Here is a 15,427-nt window from a genome sequence, read left to right as displayed (position 1 = left end):
GCCTAAGCTCCACTTGAGATGAAAGCATCTCCAAGTGATAGCCGCCTTGGAAACTCCAACACGCAAAACTGCTGACATTGCGCGTTATCTTTGGAAGCAAACAGATCTAACCAAGGCTCTCCCCACTGCAGCAAGAGACCTTGCCCCACCTCCGAATGGAGACGCCACTTGTGATCTGCTAGGCATCAACAGCTGAGTTCATCTGCCCTGGCGTTCAGAGAACCTACCAGGTGTTGTACTAACAGGGTTATGTCCTGCTGCTCCAGCCATGTCCAGAGAGGCAGAGATTCTTTACAAAGGGTCCATGACCCCACCCCACTCTGCTTGTTGTAGTGCCACATGGCAGTTCTGTTGTCTGTGAACACCTCCACTATCTTTCCCTTGACAGAGGAAAGAAATGCTTTGAATGCTGGCCGGATCGGCTGGAGATCCAGAAAGTTAAAATGGAGTCCGGATTCTGCCAGGCAGCAGAGTCCTCTGACCTCCACCTATCCCAGGTGGCCGTCCCATCCCAGGAGTGACACATCTGTCACCACTGTGACATCTGGTCAGGAAGTGGAAAGGGGCCTGCCTCTGACCCAATCGCAGTTTGTTAGCCACCACTGCAGGTCTTTTGCAGTTCCCTCAGAGATCTGGACCATGTCGGAGAGTTTACCCTGATAATGCACCCACTGGAGCTTCAGGTCGCACTGCAGAGCTCACATATGCCATCTGGCATGATTCAATTACAGGATGCAGGAGGCCATGAGCACCAGCAGCCTCAGAGTCATGCTCACCAAAATCGAGGATAGAGACTGAAACATCGGTATCATAGCGTGAATGTCCTCGACACTTTGTTTGGGAGACTTTGGGACATTTATAGTGAACCCCAGCGAAAGCAGGAGATCTGCTTTAGTCTGGAGATGGGAGACAACAGCCTGGAGCCAGCCCACCTTCAACAGCCAGGCGTCGAGGTAGGGGAAGACCGACACCTCTAATCTCCTGAGGTGAGCTGCGACCACCACCATCACCTTCGGGAACAACTGAGGGGTGCTGTTAAGACCAGAGAGGGGCACAGTGAACTGAGTGCTCATGGCCTACCTTGAAGTGCAGGTAACATCTGTTGGCAGGCAAGAAAATGGAAATAGGCATCCTGCAAGTCCAACACTACCATCCAGTCCCCTTGGTCTAGGGCAGGCAAGACTGGAGCCAAAGTGAACATCCTGAATTTCTCCTTTTTGAGGAAGAGTTTGAGAGTCCAGATGTGTAGCATAGGGCGAAGACCCTTGTTCTTTTTGGGTATCGGAAAGCAGCTGGGATAGCAACCACTGCCTACTTCGGATATGAGTACCCTGAATTATTAGCATACAAACATCCAGTGCTTTAACCATTTAATTCTTAGGTGTGGCACGTAAGTCAGTGGAAATACAATATGGGACATGCAGTTAATAGATTAATATACAGAAGATTCATTCATACACACGAGCAGTGTGGGCAAAGTATAAGTATGTCCCTAGTGTGACAGTTGCAAGGCAATGCAAATGTAGATGTAATATGCATGACAAAGTAACCTGCATTAATGTTAAGCCAACATACAGAAACCTCAAGCATTACCTTTTCCCACAGAGGTCACTTCACATTGCGAAGAAGTGAAAGGTGCCATTGTCTGAGAGTAAAAGGAGGTAGGTAGACATCAGCAAAAAACCATCAGCTGTGCAGACAACTTGGAAAGTCAACTTCACTCCAGCAACTGTTGTGGAGCGCAGTCCCGAAACTAGTCTGCAATAGCAGCGGGCAATATGTACGCATACACAGATAACTGTGCATGCACGTTTCCTTCGTCAGACACAATGTACACAGAGCTACCATAAGGGCAAGGGCCCCAAGTGGTGAGAGGGGTGAGAGATGTGTCATAACTAAGAGTCCATTTTGATCACTGGAATCATCCATGCTGATGGCCAGAGACTACAAATACAGACCAGACACCGGCTGGAGGCGAGGGAGTAGGACTAGGAGTAATACCATTAACGGTAAGTAATGGACGCATTATCTCCCATCCCTCCCTTGCCTTCCTTACTTAACCAATGAGACATAGCAAGTAATCAGGAGACCGACAACTGAGTTGCAAAACAGAAAGAAACTTGAATCACACCCAGGAAGGACACAAAAAAACACCCCTATTCCCTCATAGAGGATAATATCCTGTGCCCTAAAACCGACTCCAGATGCCCCGAGTCAGCAATCTTATAATTCCGAACAAACGTGGAGGGAGTGGCCCAAATAGCAGCCCTAAAAAACACCACCACCGATGCGCTCAGTAAGCCAGCCACCGAGTGGAGTGACCCTGAAACCCAGAAGGAGGCACCACCCCTTTCAAAGCATAGGCCAGCAACACCACAGACCGGAAACATCGACCCAAAGAAGCAGTAGGAAGCGGTCCCCCTTACCAAGCAGGACCAAAATCTCCAACAAGGAATCTCCTTGCCGAAAGTCAGACACCACCTTGAAGGTACCACAACAAAGTCTGACGGACATCCATATAAAGCAACCTGACTTCCTTCACAGAGGAAGGGGCAAGACAAAGAACAGGTATAATCACCTCCAAGTGGGCATGAAAAGCGGAAGGCCTCTAAGGGATAAAGGAGGGAAAATCATGCAAAAAGGGAATCAGCAGGATAAAGCACCCAACTCCCCTAAGCGCCCGCCAAAAAGTGATAGCTACCAAAAAAAAAAAAAAAACAAGGCATGAAAGACAAATGCTTCAAATAAATGTCTACCAGAGGCTCAAAAGGGCGAGCCCGATAAGATCTCCAACACCAACTGGAGATTCCAATCAGGAAACAAACTCACAGGCCGAGGAAAGAAATTCAACAGCCCTCGAAAAAATACAGGAATCAAATTTCCCTCATCCCTTAAAATCAGCACAGGACCCCGAAAGGCCCGGATCGCAGCCCATTCCACCTGCAACGTAGCTACAGACAAATCCTGCCGGCCCCACCTTGTAAAAACTGCATCACCAAAAACAGAGGCCAAAGTAGGATCAACCTGCCGTCGCAAACACCCAGCAGAAAAAAACGACCACCAGCGATCATAGGAACGCAAAGTGGACTTACGCCTAGCGGCCTGCAAGGTCACAACCAAAGGACCAGGCAACCGCAGCACCGTCAAACCTCGCCGTCCAACCTCCAAGCCGTCAAACGCAGTCTCAGCAAGGACCCCTGGAAGAGGCATGGAACAACAGAGGAAAGGGGTGGAGAGGAAGAACCCAAACTAGCTCACTGGACAACAGCTGGAGCACAGGGAACCAATTCACCTGAGGCCAACGGGGGTAAGGGGCGATCAAATGCACCCGAGCCCCCACCCTCCCGACACTTACCAAAAAAGACCAGTGGAACAGAAAGGGGGGAAATGCACTGTGGCCACCAATAAGTCAGCCTGTCCACCACCAATTCAAGGACCGTTCTGACACCCAGAGAGACCAAAACCCCCATATCTGCTCCGAACCCAGCCAAGCTCCCCACCCGGAGAGACCGGCATTAGTTGTCAACACTATAGGAACTGAAGAAGACAGAGGGACTCCCAGCCGGAGATGAGCCGACACCAGACACCAACCAAACTCCCTGCGAAAGGACCCCGACACAGGAATCCACACCTGAAGATTGTAAGGACCTGAAGACCAATGGAAGAGAATCCAGTGGACCAGAAAAAGTAGAGGAACCGCGCCCAAGGAACCAGAAACCCCACCGAAGCCAAGTGACCCCCTCAGACGTAACCAAACGAGAAACTTGGGAGCTACCTGTGCCAACACAGTACCCACCTGCTCCTGGAGGCACTGCAACCTTCTCCCAGGTACAGTCACCAACCCCTGCAGAGGTAGAAACCGAGCCCTAATGAATACCAAGTACTGGGAGGGCACCAAATCTGATTCCCCCAGTATAATAAAAAGACGTGACACTGGAGGTTCTGAAAGACTCTAGCTACATGCATCGGCAACTAGAACACACAGGGAGCCAGCACCAAAAGATCGTCCAAAGAAGGATGCACAAACACCCCCCCCTGCATGAAGAACAGCCAACAGAGGAGCCAGCATGTTTGCGAAGATCCGGGTAGAGGATAGGAGGCCCAAAGAAAACACAGAACCAGAAATTGTCCATCCCAACAGAACACTGCAGTAACTTCTGAGAGGATTCTGCAACAGGGACGTGAATGTATGCATCCTGCAGATCCAGAAAATTCCCTTTCCAAGCAGAGGAACAATCGCCTGTAGAGCAAACAACCAGAAATGTACAGCCTAGAGCCAAGAATACACCCATGTGAGAACCAAGATGGGACAAAAAAAAACTGATATCTTACAGCGAGGAACAGGAGGGAAGAAGCCCCACTACTGTGTTCCCCCAGAGGCACCCTGGAGATAGCACCCTTCAAAAGCAAGTCCTGGAACCCGTCGAGCAGGGCTGATCTCCTTCCACCTATCACCGGCGAGGCCGTCCGAAGAACCTCAGTATCTGGAGGAACAATCTCAAACTCAATGGAGCAGCCATACTCTACAATGTCCAGCACCCAGAGATCAGTGACCCAATGACTGTGATAGACAGAAGCCCCTCCAGGATGCCCCATACGTGGATGGAACAGACCGCATAGGAGAAAAGAGAGGCAGAAAACTACTTTTCTGGACAAAGAAGACCGTGGGGCAAACACAGGAGAAAGCCGCGGATGGGACTTCCACCCCATGCTAGATGAGGCACCCCCTTTAGACAAGGTAAAGCATGTTACCATCCTCTAAAAGCTGTAGAATCATGGCTGGCAATCGAGCCCCAACAGCGCCTGACCCACCCCCCCCCAATATGAAGTCTCAGAAGTGCAGCCCTCGCCCCTGGGCCTGCCTTCCACTGCCTTAACCAGAGAAACCACTGGGCCTCTGAAAAAGCCCATTGCAGCCCAGAGTCAACCAAACGATCAGTGGCAAATGTAGGAACACCATCCCCGAGTTGACCGCAGGTCTAACAAATAACACAGCTAGCCAGGAAACCAGCTTAATGGAAGGAGGCAGTGCATCCACCCGTTCCAGCAGATACAAACACCGAAGAAAATGAGGAACCTGGGCTCTGTCCCCCACCATCCATTCACGAAAAACCATATCTTTAACAGGTCCCCGAAAAAAAAAAAAAAGAAAAGGGGTAACCTACAGAGGAAACAAAGAGAACTCTGCCTCAGCCGGAGGAAAGGAGGGGAAGTCCAGAACATCCCTCACATGAGCCAAAATGGCCCACAACTCGGCACGGGATACATACAACCCACCAGAGGAAGAAGAAGGAACTCCACCCACTGAGGAAGAAGAGCAAACAGCAGCCAAAGAAGCCTGAGACATAGATGGGCGACCAGGTCAGGCAGCCCCAGCTCGGAGGGCCCTGGACAGAGGCACTTCTAACATGGCACGAACCTCCTCCCAAGACATGAGACGCAGGTCAGTCCACCGCACCCCTGGCCATACGGGGAGTTGGCAAGGGAACAGACGTCCACCCAGTCTGAGGACAAAGAGGAGGACAAAATGCGCACCCGCTTAGTACCCTGATGCTCCGCCATGAACCACACCACAAAATGCCCTCTATTCGCTCTTTTCTATGAGAAACAAATGCGGAAGCCAAATATAGGGGAGAGAACCACCTTAAAACTCCAAGAAAAAGGAGGCCAACAAAGGTCTTCCAAACAGGGCAAACCATGAAAGATAGAAATAGCGGGTCAAAAACCCGTTCTTACCCTCTACAAGTCGCCAGGTACGCAAGCCGTTTTGCAAGGTGTCGCCCCGGAAGTGCAGCCGCAAGAGAGCCGTCCGACTCCTTTTGACCAACCTGATAACCACGTCAGTCGAGGGAGCCGCGCACCCCACACTGAGATGCTGTCAGGCCAGGGATCACCGCCAAAAGCACCACAGCCCGACGCAATGGAAAATACGAAGCTTCCTCAGGTAGAGGTAAGTCTAATGGGAGACAAAAGAAAACAGGAGGGGCTTGGGGCACGGTGACTTTTTAAAAGGGGAAGGGAGGGATCTAGGTGAGGCAAGGGGCCTCGTTGGGTAAGTAAGGAAGGTGAGGGAGGGATGGGAGGTAGTGGTTGTGTTACCTCACCTTTTATACTACATTGCAAACCTTCCTGTCATTCTGCCGAAACAGTTCTTTAATGAGCTGGACTCCCTTTTAGGTACTCTTATTTTGTGGCGGTAAATGATGTTGAGTTGCAAAGGTTTTACCCTTGTTCCCTTTGCCATTGCAAGTAGTGGTGGCTCGCATACATCGTCTAACACATGAAATTACACTGTATTTCCCAGCATTTCCCCTGATCGGCCTTCCTCGTTTCCCGGCTTCTATTATTCCAGGGACCTGAGAGGCTAGACAGAACAATTGTTGATTATGGCCAGAGACTTATTCTCTGATGGCCAGCCTCTCACATTTGATCAACTGGCCTCAGACCACGATCTCCCAACAGGACAGTTTCTCATTTACCCACAACTTCACATTACCTATCGGACCCTTTGGGACACATCAAAAATGGAACCTACCACACATCCAGTATTGCAGGCCATACTTACCATGGGCGATGTTTGTCACCTGATCACATGGCTGTATAAGGCCATTCAGGAACTTGCAGTTACTCCCCTTACAGCTCTGCGGAATAAGTGGGAAGCTGATTTTGGACCAGGGGACTGGTGCAAACCGGTTTATGCAAAGAGGACACCAAATGTGCCCTTCAAAGCATACCTGTGGCTTGAGGAAGCTGCCCCTCCCAAGCCATGTAACATCCATTTCCAAGGGAGAGGGTGCTACCTCCCTCTCTCATGGGAAATCCTTTGTTCCACCTTCCTCTGCCTGAGCTGGTCAAGCAGCAGGAGGGCAGAAATCTGTCTGAGAAGTGGCTGCAGCGCTGGCTGCTCGGAAAATCCCAGAATGCTGGTAGGATCAAGGCTGGAAGTCCTCTAAGGAGCCCCCAGAGTGCACAGAATCATACAACCAATACTGGCAACAGTATTGGAGTATGATTCTGACATGTTTGGTACCAAACATGCCCAGGTTCGGAGTTACCATTTTGTAGCTGGACATAGTGACCTGTGTCCTTTACACAGGCAAAATGGCTTTCCCGCACTTACGAAGTCCAGTGCAATGGAGCTGGAGTTCATAGGGGCATCTCTGCTCATGCAGGGGAGCCCTCACACACAGGTACCTGCACCCTGCCCTCTGGGCTACGAGGGCCTACTATAGGGGTGACTTACAATGACCTGGTGTAGTTACCTGTAGTGAAAGGGTGCATTCACCTTTTCACACAGGCTGCAATAATGGAAGGCCTGCAGATACATTTTGCATGGGCTCCCATGGGTGGCATATGCCAAATGCATGCTCACGCTCCAGTGGCATTCACCAACAGTCCCACCGGTGGCGGCATGGCATGGGACAATGCGCAAGTGGGGGGGGGGGCTGGCAGAAGAGGAAGCACTCCATTATGAAGAGGTCTGGTGCCTCACAGGAGACCTATTTCTCCCAAATGGACTACCCTTCTCCAGCACTTCCTACAGGGAGTGGAGAATGATGATCTACCCCCTTGAATTGAGGAAGCTGGCGAGGGGATAATCATCTGGCACACGCATAGGATAGGGGCCCTCCCATCTGGGGATCTGGATTGCTCACTGCTTACTACTCTCCCCTAGCTTGTGTAATGGGGAGGGCTCCTTCCAGTCCCACCCCTCCGTAACCTGTGAACCCATCCACCCACGCTGTACACCCAGAAACATGCTTCCACCACTTTAACAAGCACACCCAGTAAAGTCTATGAATTTCCTTTTTCTTACCTGTCTCGGCCTGCCGCTGCTACCTCCCTTACATGCCATATTCTTCCCCCAGTTTCTCACCTCGTCCCTAGATCACAACATTGTGACTATACACTGGTAGTATTCACTAGCACAAAATATTATGACCTTCACAATTTTTACTGCAATGTATATAGCCTGGGTGTACCACGTTTTGATTTAGCAGCTACGATATGAGCCTACATGGGGTATCAATTATCAATGTAACATCAGAAGGCGTAATATGTCACAAATGTTGTCTATAATGTAAAACTCAATAAATACATTAAAAAACAAAGGAAGATCAGGTGACCTTATTTTTAATAAATGTTCCATTCGTAAATAAGTAATCTATCGCATTAACCTTCCTATATTACTGCATCCATGTCCAGTTCACCAAAGTCTGCAATCAGAAGCTGAAGTTTGACAGGCAGAATTTGCATGGGCAAATCAGTGAACAAGCTCATAGAAAAGAACAAACACTAGAGAAGAACACAAAGGAGGTTGGGCAAGGGTTTGAAAGGCAGAGTAGACAGAAGAATAGCAATAGATAGTTGATGAAATATAGAAGATTAGAACAAAAAGAGACAGTGATGGAATATAGAGATGGGAAAAGAATGAAAGGAGACTGTTAATGGTTATGTTAATGTACCATGATTTCTAAAGCGCATGGCTACTCAGGAGAGTGTCCAGGCGCTCTGTGCTATAGTCATTGAAAGAAAGAAAGAAAGAAAGGAAGAAAGAAAGAAAGAAAGAAAGAAAGAAAGAAAGAAAGAAAGAAAGAAAGAAAGAAAGAAAGAAAGAAAGATGAAAGCTACTGCTTGAAAAGCTATGTCTTAAGCTTTTTCCTAAATATTGCTTAATCATTTATCTGGCCCAACTCTGAAGGAAGATTGTTCCAACACACCAAGCCCAAAAGAGACAAGGAACGCCCACTTGCTTTTGCCAGATGAACTCCTGGAATTCTGACCAGATGGTTATTGGCAGAACACAAGGCTCTCACAGGGTTATATTAGGAAATCCTGGAAAATATGTAATCAGGTCCTTAATAATGGAGCGCTCTGTGCATTAACAGAGAGGACTTGAATAGAATCCGTTTTTCCACAGGAAGCCAGTGCATAGTAATTTGCTCTTGCCTGGGAAGACCAAGAGCCAGCCTAGCCGCCATATTCTAAACAGTCTGAAGTCTTCTCAGCAGAATTTTCAGCAGGCCTGCATAAAGTGCATAGGCATAGTCCAGTCTGGACATGACCAGTGCAAATACCACTGTAATCCTAGTCGGGACCAAAAGGAAATGCAAAAATATTTTTGCCATACGTAAAATGCCACAGCATAGGCCTACCAATTTGACAATTTGATTATGGAAAGACATTTTATTATCAAATTTGATCCCCACGTTTTTTACAGTTCCAAATGGGTATCCCGTGGAGAGACTCCTACAGACCAGTGGACTTCTAAATTGAGAACAAAACTGTGTCCAAAACAGCACCTCCATCTTTTTGGTGTTACACTTCAGTTGGATATAGTTTATCCATCGAAAAACCGCTGACAGACAGGGTGAATAGCTTACTGTTCAAAAGGCACACTCTTACCAACAGCAAGAAAGATCTGAGTATTATCCCAGTATGAAATTATCTTAGCCCTAAATGATTCCACCACCTCGTCCCAGGGGGACATGTAGATATTAACCATTGTGGAGCTAAGCACTGAGCCCTGAGGAACTCCTAGTGAGACCCTTCAGCTTTCAAAGGAACAATGGGGTGGCCATACTTCTTGACTCCTGTCCTCAAGAAAGGGCTTCATCTACTTCATGGTATTGTCCCTAATGCCAATTTTCTGAAAGCAGGCAAGGAGCCTGGCATGCGGGACCATGTCAAATGCTGCAGACAGGTCCAGCAATGCCAGGATTGCCCTACTGCCCACATTGATGGTGCTTTTAATCAGTTTGGAGACCTTCAAAAAGGTAGTGTCTGTACTGTAACTTGGCTGAAGCGTGATTGACTGGGATGAAGTAACCTGTTGGTCTTAAAGTAGTTAGAGAGCTGACAGTTCACAAATGTTTCCACTAACTTAGAAGGCACAGGGAGAAGGGAAATGGGCCTATAATTGCCCAGGACTTCAGGATCTGAGCTTGGCTTTTTTGTAAGAGGGACAATTCTATCCCTCTTCCTGCATATAGGCACAGCTGCAGTGCCTAGGGACTTATCTAGCAAGGCATACAGGATGGGGTTGATGACATCTACTCTCAAAGCTGACATAAAAGGGGGGCAAGGATCATCAGGGGAATCAGACTTGAGATTTAGAATAGCACATCTAGACTCTCCCAAAGAGATTGTGTTAAACTCAGACAACCACCAGGATGTAGTTTTGGAATACTGATTAAAACTACAATCATCCTCTTCTGAGATCAAGACAACAGATAAACTATTTTGGATTTCCTGATTATTGTTGTGAAAAAATGCGGCAAGTTGCTCACACCGCTCAGCTGATTGAGTCTTACATCTGTGGAAAACAACTGGATCAGCAAAGTCCTTTACAATCTTAAAGATTGATCTAGGTTTATTCCCTGGTGTGGAGGAAGGCCAAAAACATCATTATAATGTGACTGTGTCCAGACAAAAGTGGAAATATACAGTAACACAGAAACCTACAGGCCCAGAAGCTGCTAGCTAAAGTATAGCAGCTAAAGTGGCTTCACATGGTGCAGTGTGACAGGGAGACTAGGTGAAGCAACTTGGATTCAGCTCTCACATCAATAACCCAATAACTGCAACGTTACATGGGAACTGTGTGCATGAAGGTGCAGAGACAGTTCAGGCAGTGAATGCAAGATGGGGGAGGACAACTGAGGAGGAACAGGATACCATTGGGGCAACTCCCTCTACCCCTCCCAAAAAAAATATAATTCCATGTGACCGCTGGTACAACATGTTTGCATAGTGTGGAAGAAAGGGCTGGCAACACATCGGCAGAGGGCAAAGAAGGAGAGGCATTAGAACAGGAGGAATACAAAAATGCTCTCACTATACGGTGGAAAAGCTATGAATGAATGCAATACAGGATCAGGATGACAGGAGACAGGTGACTGAGATGAGAGGACAAGGACACAAAACAAAAACATCTAAGACGGCTCCCACAGCATGGAGGCTATGATAATACCAAACGTGTAAATGGCAGACATGGGGCAGGGGAGAGACACGGATTTAAGTAGGGAAATAGGAGGCAGCCTATAAATTACAACAAGAAGGCAGAAGCCAGGAGTGAGACTGTGGCTGTAGTCCCTCCAGCATGCTGATCTCAAAGTTGCTAGGAGTCAACCAAGATGAAGCAACGGAAGCAGGATACATGGATGGGCACTAAAGCCAACATTCACTAGAGTCATGAAAGCAAAGCTACTCTGTGCTTCTAGTTATGTAAACCGAAGCAGTTAATTGATGTCAAATTATAAGTTCAAATAAGTTACAGTTATCATAATAAATGTTAAAATAATTGACAGACCAGAACATGTAATACTCATTTTCTTAACGGTTTGTTATAATATTACTATTATGTACCCTCTAAAACATTTTTGTGTTGAATATCACCTTGGCTCCACAACACACATAAAATTGAGTGTAGGTGTGGGATGCTCCTCCAAACAGCATAATGCAAAATGACAGACCCACTACAAATTCCAGTGGAAGGTCTCCAATATATCCCAACAGTCGCTAAAGGGTTCTACATGACACCTCTGCCTGATTTCATCATCGCACATCTCCACACAACACAAGACTTGTCTTGGCTATTTCTATATAATGACACACAACAATCACAAATCCCACAAATATTAAGGATGTGAGATACTGAAGGCTTATGTTCGCACTACAATCATTTAAAACACATGTTCAATCCTAATTTTCCCAATGCAATGAAAACAATGAAACTGTTTGGAGAAGAATATTCTGGTGGTAAGAATTCCTGGGCCAGAGCTAAAAATTCAATCTAGCAATTCAAATACTCACATATAAAGCTGTGGCTTGTTAGTTTTAATTTGAAAGGAACACTTACAATATGCTTCCTCCATGCCCTTTGGATCATTGTTGCTGCCTTGACACGACTTGCCATTATTTCGTCATTGATTTTCACAGCATCCATCACCAATAAGATTTCCAAAGATCTGCGAGATGTATAATACAATTATGTATACAAAATGACTATTCTTCAGAGTCTTCGTTTAAGCTCAGAGCCAGTATTCTAAATGAAAACTCAACATACAATTATATTTCAGGCAATGCTACATAAAACACACATACACATTAAAATGCATAATACAAAGTACAGCTCCCTGGCAGTACAGTCTCCAATTATCACTAAGTAAAATACATAGCATGAGAAGAGAGAAATCTTTTGTGTTAACACTTAGATACACTGTACTTGTTTTCCTACACAGGAGGCTTATCTCCCTACCACCCTCCACCCCTAGCGTGTGCTCTCATTGTTCTTGAGCAAACTACTTACAAGTAAATTCCTTGATTCCCAGATCTGACCTCCTTTCAACATAGAGGACAACTATTCCAATTTACAGGTCATGGCACAAGAAATGGTTGGTGGCAGCTCATTATTAGCCATAGGGTAAATGCCTTTTTACAGGTGCACTAAATTGAGAATGCTGTTGGCTGGTCCCCCCAGGTAACTCTGTGTAGTCTGTCATGATTTGCCCCCCTTATAGCACTTCCCAATGTGAAATGTGTGTGTGCCTGATATGGAGCGAAAGAGAGACTGATATACCACAGACTGGGTCACCCACTACTTTATGTGTAGCCTCAAGAGGGTATGTTGTCATGTTAATCAATATAGACAAAGAGACTAATGTCTCCCTTTTTCCCTCTCCATGTCCATGCACTGCCCGTTTCCTTTCCATGCACATGCCATGATTGTAACCAAATTAGAGGGTGTGTATATTGGTTGAACAAAGCATCAACAGACCTGAGAAGCAATCCTAGTGCTTACATCAATGGATCAGTTAGTGCTTGACAGGTTAGCATGCGACCTCCAAAGACGAAACTCTTTGATGGAGACTAAGACTATGGCCACTGTTATCATTCGAAAATAAGAAATGTGCTGATTGTCCATCTCAACCACTGTGGTCAACTCTAACAGAAGACAACTGAAGCCCAGCAATAACCACCAATTGTCTAAATGGCTCTTGGAGAGAAATGTACATTCCCTGGAAATTTTGCAGGATGTGTGCCATCACCACTGAATCAAAGACATAGCTAACATTACGAGATTTTTGCTATATAGAATCTAAACTGTACCTGAAGAGGGATTCGCTTGAATCCAACTAATTTAATTCAAAATGTAAAGCGCTGGGTACAAAATTGGGTTATTAGTTGTGCAGCATGTGAGCCCTGCGCATGTAATAAGCTCACAATTTCCCCTTAGTATGAACCAAGCATTCCTCTGCAACACTCAACTCTAGCAGGGTAGTGAAAAAGAGCAGTCTAAGGCCTACTTAGGGAAAGTGGCATGAGCTACTAATCTTGAACACAAAGACAATGGGGGGGTGGAAGACAAGACCAGCTTGTGGTTGTACCACTATTGCCGTGATCCAGTCTAATCAGGATTGGTTGTGAAAACCGTATATTTGTGACCTATCGTAGGGGTTCCTCCTTGCGGAATAGGTGGTTTCACACACATAATAGTGTAATGCTTCATGATTTGGCCACTTACCCCACCCATTTACTCAAATTTGGAGGTACCCTAACTTTTAAGGGCAGCTAGCCCCAGGTCTGGGGTAGGGGTGATGCCCATTATAGTCACACATTCGTCAAAGGGAGCATCACTGAGGAACACCTACTTGGGTACCTCCAAATTTGAGTAATACTCAGGTAGGCCTTGAGTGTGTTGCATATGAGCCTTTCACTATTAAGATAGGATAGGTTCCTCTTCACGCTACACTCACTAGGGATCTCAGGCCCTGAAGAATGCCCCAGACCAGTTATGGCTTAGCGCGTAGGCAGAAACATGTTGGCCGTTAGGATTATAGCAACAGAATGAGTCATTACACTCAAAAACCATCCTTTTTTTCTTTTTAATTTACCAGCAGAAACCACTATTAAAGGTGTGATTTACACTGGTGATCTGTTGGGTAATTTTACTTAAATGACTGGATCCCAATATTATTCAGAATTTTTTTTTTAAGAACTCCTTCTGGGTTCATTTAACCACAAGGTTGAGTACCCCCAGGTGGCACTGTCCTACCCGGGTGGGGGTAGGTGGCCAAACATGAAGCAGGATACTCTTATCTGTGTGAGACCACAAATTCCATGAGGAGGAACCCCTAAGACAGGCCCCAAATACACGGTTTTCACAACCACTCCTGATTAGACGGAACACGGCAATAGTGGTATAACCACAAGCTGGTCTTGTCTTCCATACCCACCATACTCTTTGTGCTCACGGTTTTGAGTTTGGGAGGTAGTATGGGGGTTAAAACCCTCCTCGCCTCTCCTTATGTGTAAAAGTGAGCTACTAATCACCATTCGCTGGCACGCAATAATAGCACTCAATAAACGATTGCCCAGTCAGTGCTTTTTCTTTAGTAAAGGAAAAGTGCATTTATTAGACATGCTACTAAATACAATTTACAAATATATACATAAGACAGATTAAAAATAGCTTAGATGACATTCTGTAATCACGTGACCTCTAAAGACTCATGACTCCCAAAATTGCAGTAGGCCCAATCTATACCAGATAACACATCACAATAAAAGGGGTTATCATTATGGATAACAAAAGGCTTTTGGCTTTATCAAGTATCTTCACATTATGTAAGGTTAGCCTACTGACTTTATCAAAGGCGCACCACATTAAAAGACCAAAAAACACATGTTAAACATCATCAACCTTTCAATATAATCATTAAAGTTGTGAATCATGTGTAAATGCATTCCTTAGTGTCAATAAAGCATTGTCAATAACACGTTGCAACACTGATCAAAATCACTGTGAGCATTAAGGGTTAGGAAAGCATTGAAAATAAAGTGAACATTACATGTGTGGGTGTCTTTTTTTTTTAAATATGAAACCTTCAGACCACATAAAATGTAGCCATAGTATCAGACCCTAGAGGGTGCTCCACTCTCAGCTGAAGAGCAAAAACTCCGGTCTTGAGAGCGCTTGAATTACTGCCAGAAAGATGGGGATGGGGATGGGGAAGGGGTCATAATTTTGTGGACCGTGCAAACTCAGATCACTTTTTAAAAGCTGAAGCAAGTGGGGCCTTCACCTATCACCAGTTTAAATACATTGGTGGTGCCCCTGTCTGTTTTGGGTCCTCTACAAAGCACCATTTTGAGTTGAAAACAAGACCCACAGGACATTGTCCGACGTTTCCTCCCAGGGGATTGAATATGCTATTAGCGCCTACAGTCCCATTATTTACCAGCGTGTGGCTTCGTCCCGGGGCAAGGGGGGGGTCATCATTTTGAGGACCATGGAAACTTTGGGTAATTTTTCAAACATTGAAGCAAGTGGCGACCTCCTGCAGTCACTCTATCACCAGTTTAAAATTTGATGGTGGTGACCCTGTGACCCTGTCTGTTTTGGGACCACCATAAAACAAGCCCC

The 15,427-nt window shown here is 46.2% G+C and overlaps 1 protein-coding gene across 2 annotated transcripts in view; it reads right to left on the bottom strand.

Moving 5' to 3' along the window:
• Positions 1-15,427, bottom strand: part of C8H11orf65 (chromosome 8 C11orf65 homolog) — a 269,451-nt gene that overhangs the window by 237,406 nt on the left and 16,618 nt on the right. For both annotated transcript variants that reach the window (XM_069202320.1, XM_069202318.1), the window contains exon 2: positions 11,861-11,969. In XM_069202320.1, the coding sequence (XP_069058421.1) occupies positions 11,861-11,947 (87 nt within the window). In that variant the 5' untranslated portion in view covers positions 11,948-11,969. The remainder of the gene's footprint in view (positions 1-11,860; positions 11,970-15,427) is intronic.

Source organism: Pleurodeles waltl, chromosome 8 (assembly GCF_031143425.1).
Source record: "Pleurodeles waltl isolate 20211129_DDA chromosome 8, aPleWal1.hap1.20221129, whole genome shotgun sequence".
NCBI classification, from domain to species: domain Eukaryota; kingdom Metazoa; phylum Chordata; class Amphibia; order Caudata; family Salamandridae; genus Pleurodeles; species Pleurodeles waltl.
The sequence above is the reverse complement of the archived record's forward strand: the minus strand, read 5'-3'. Positions and strand labels throughout refer to the sequence as shown.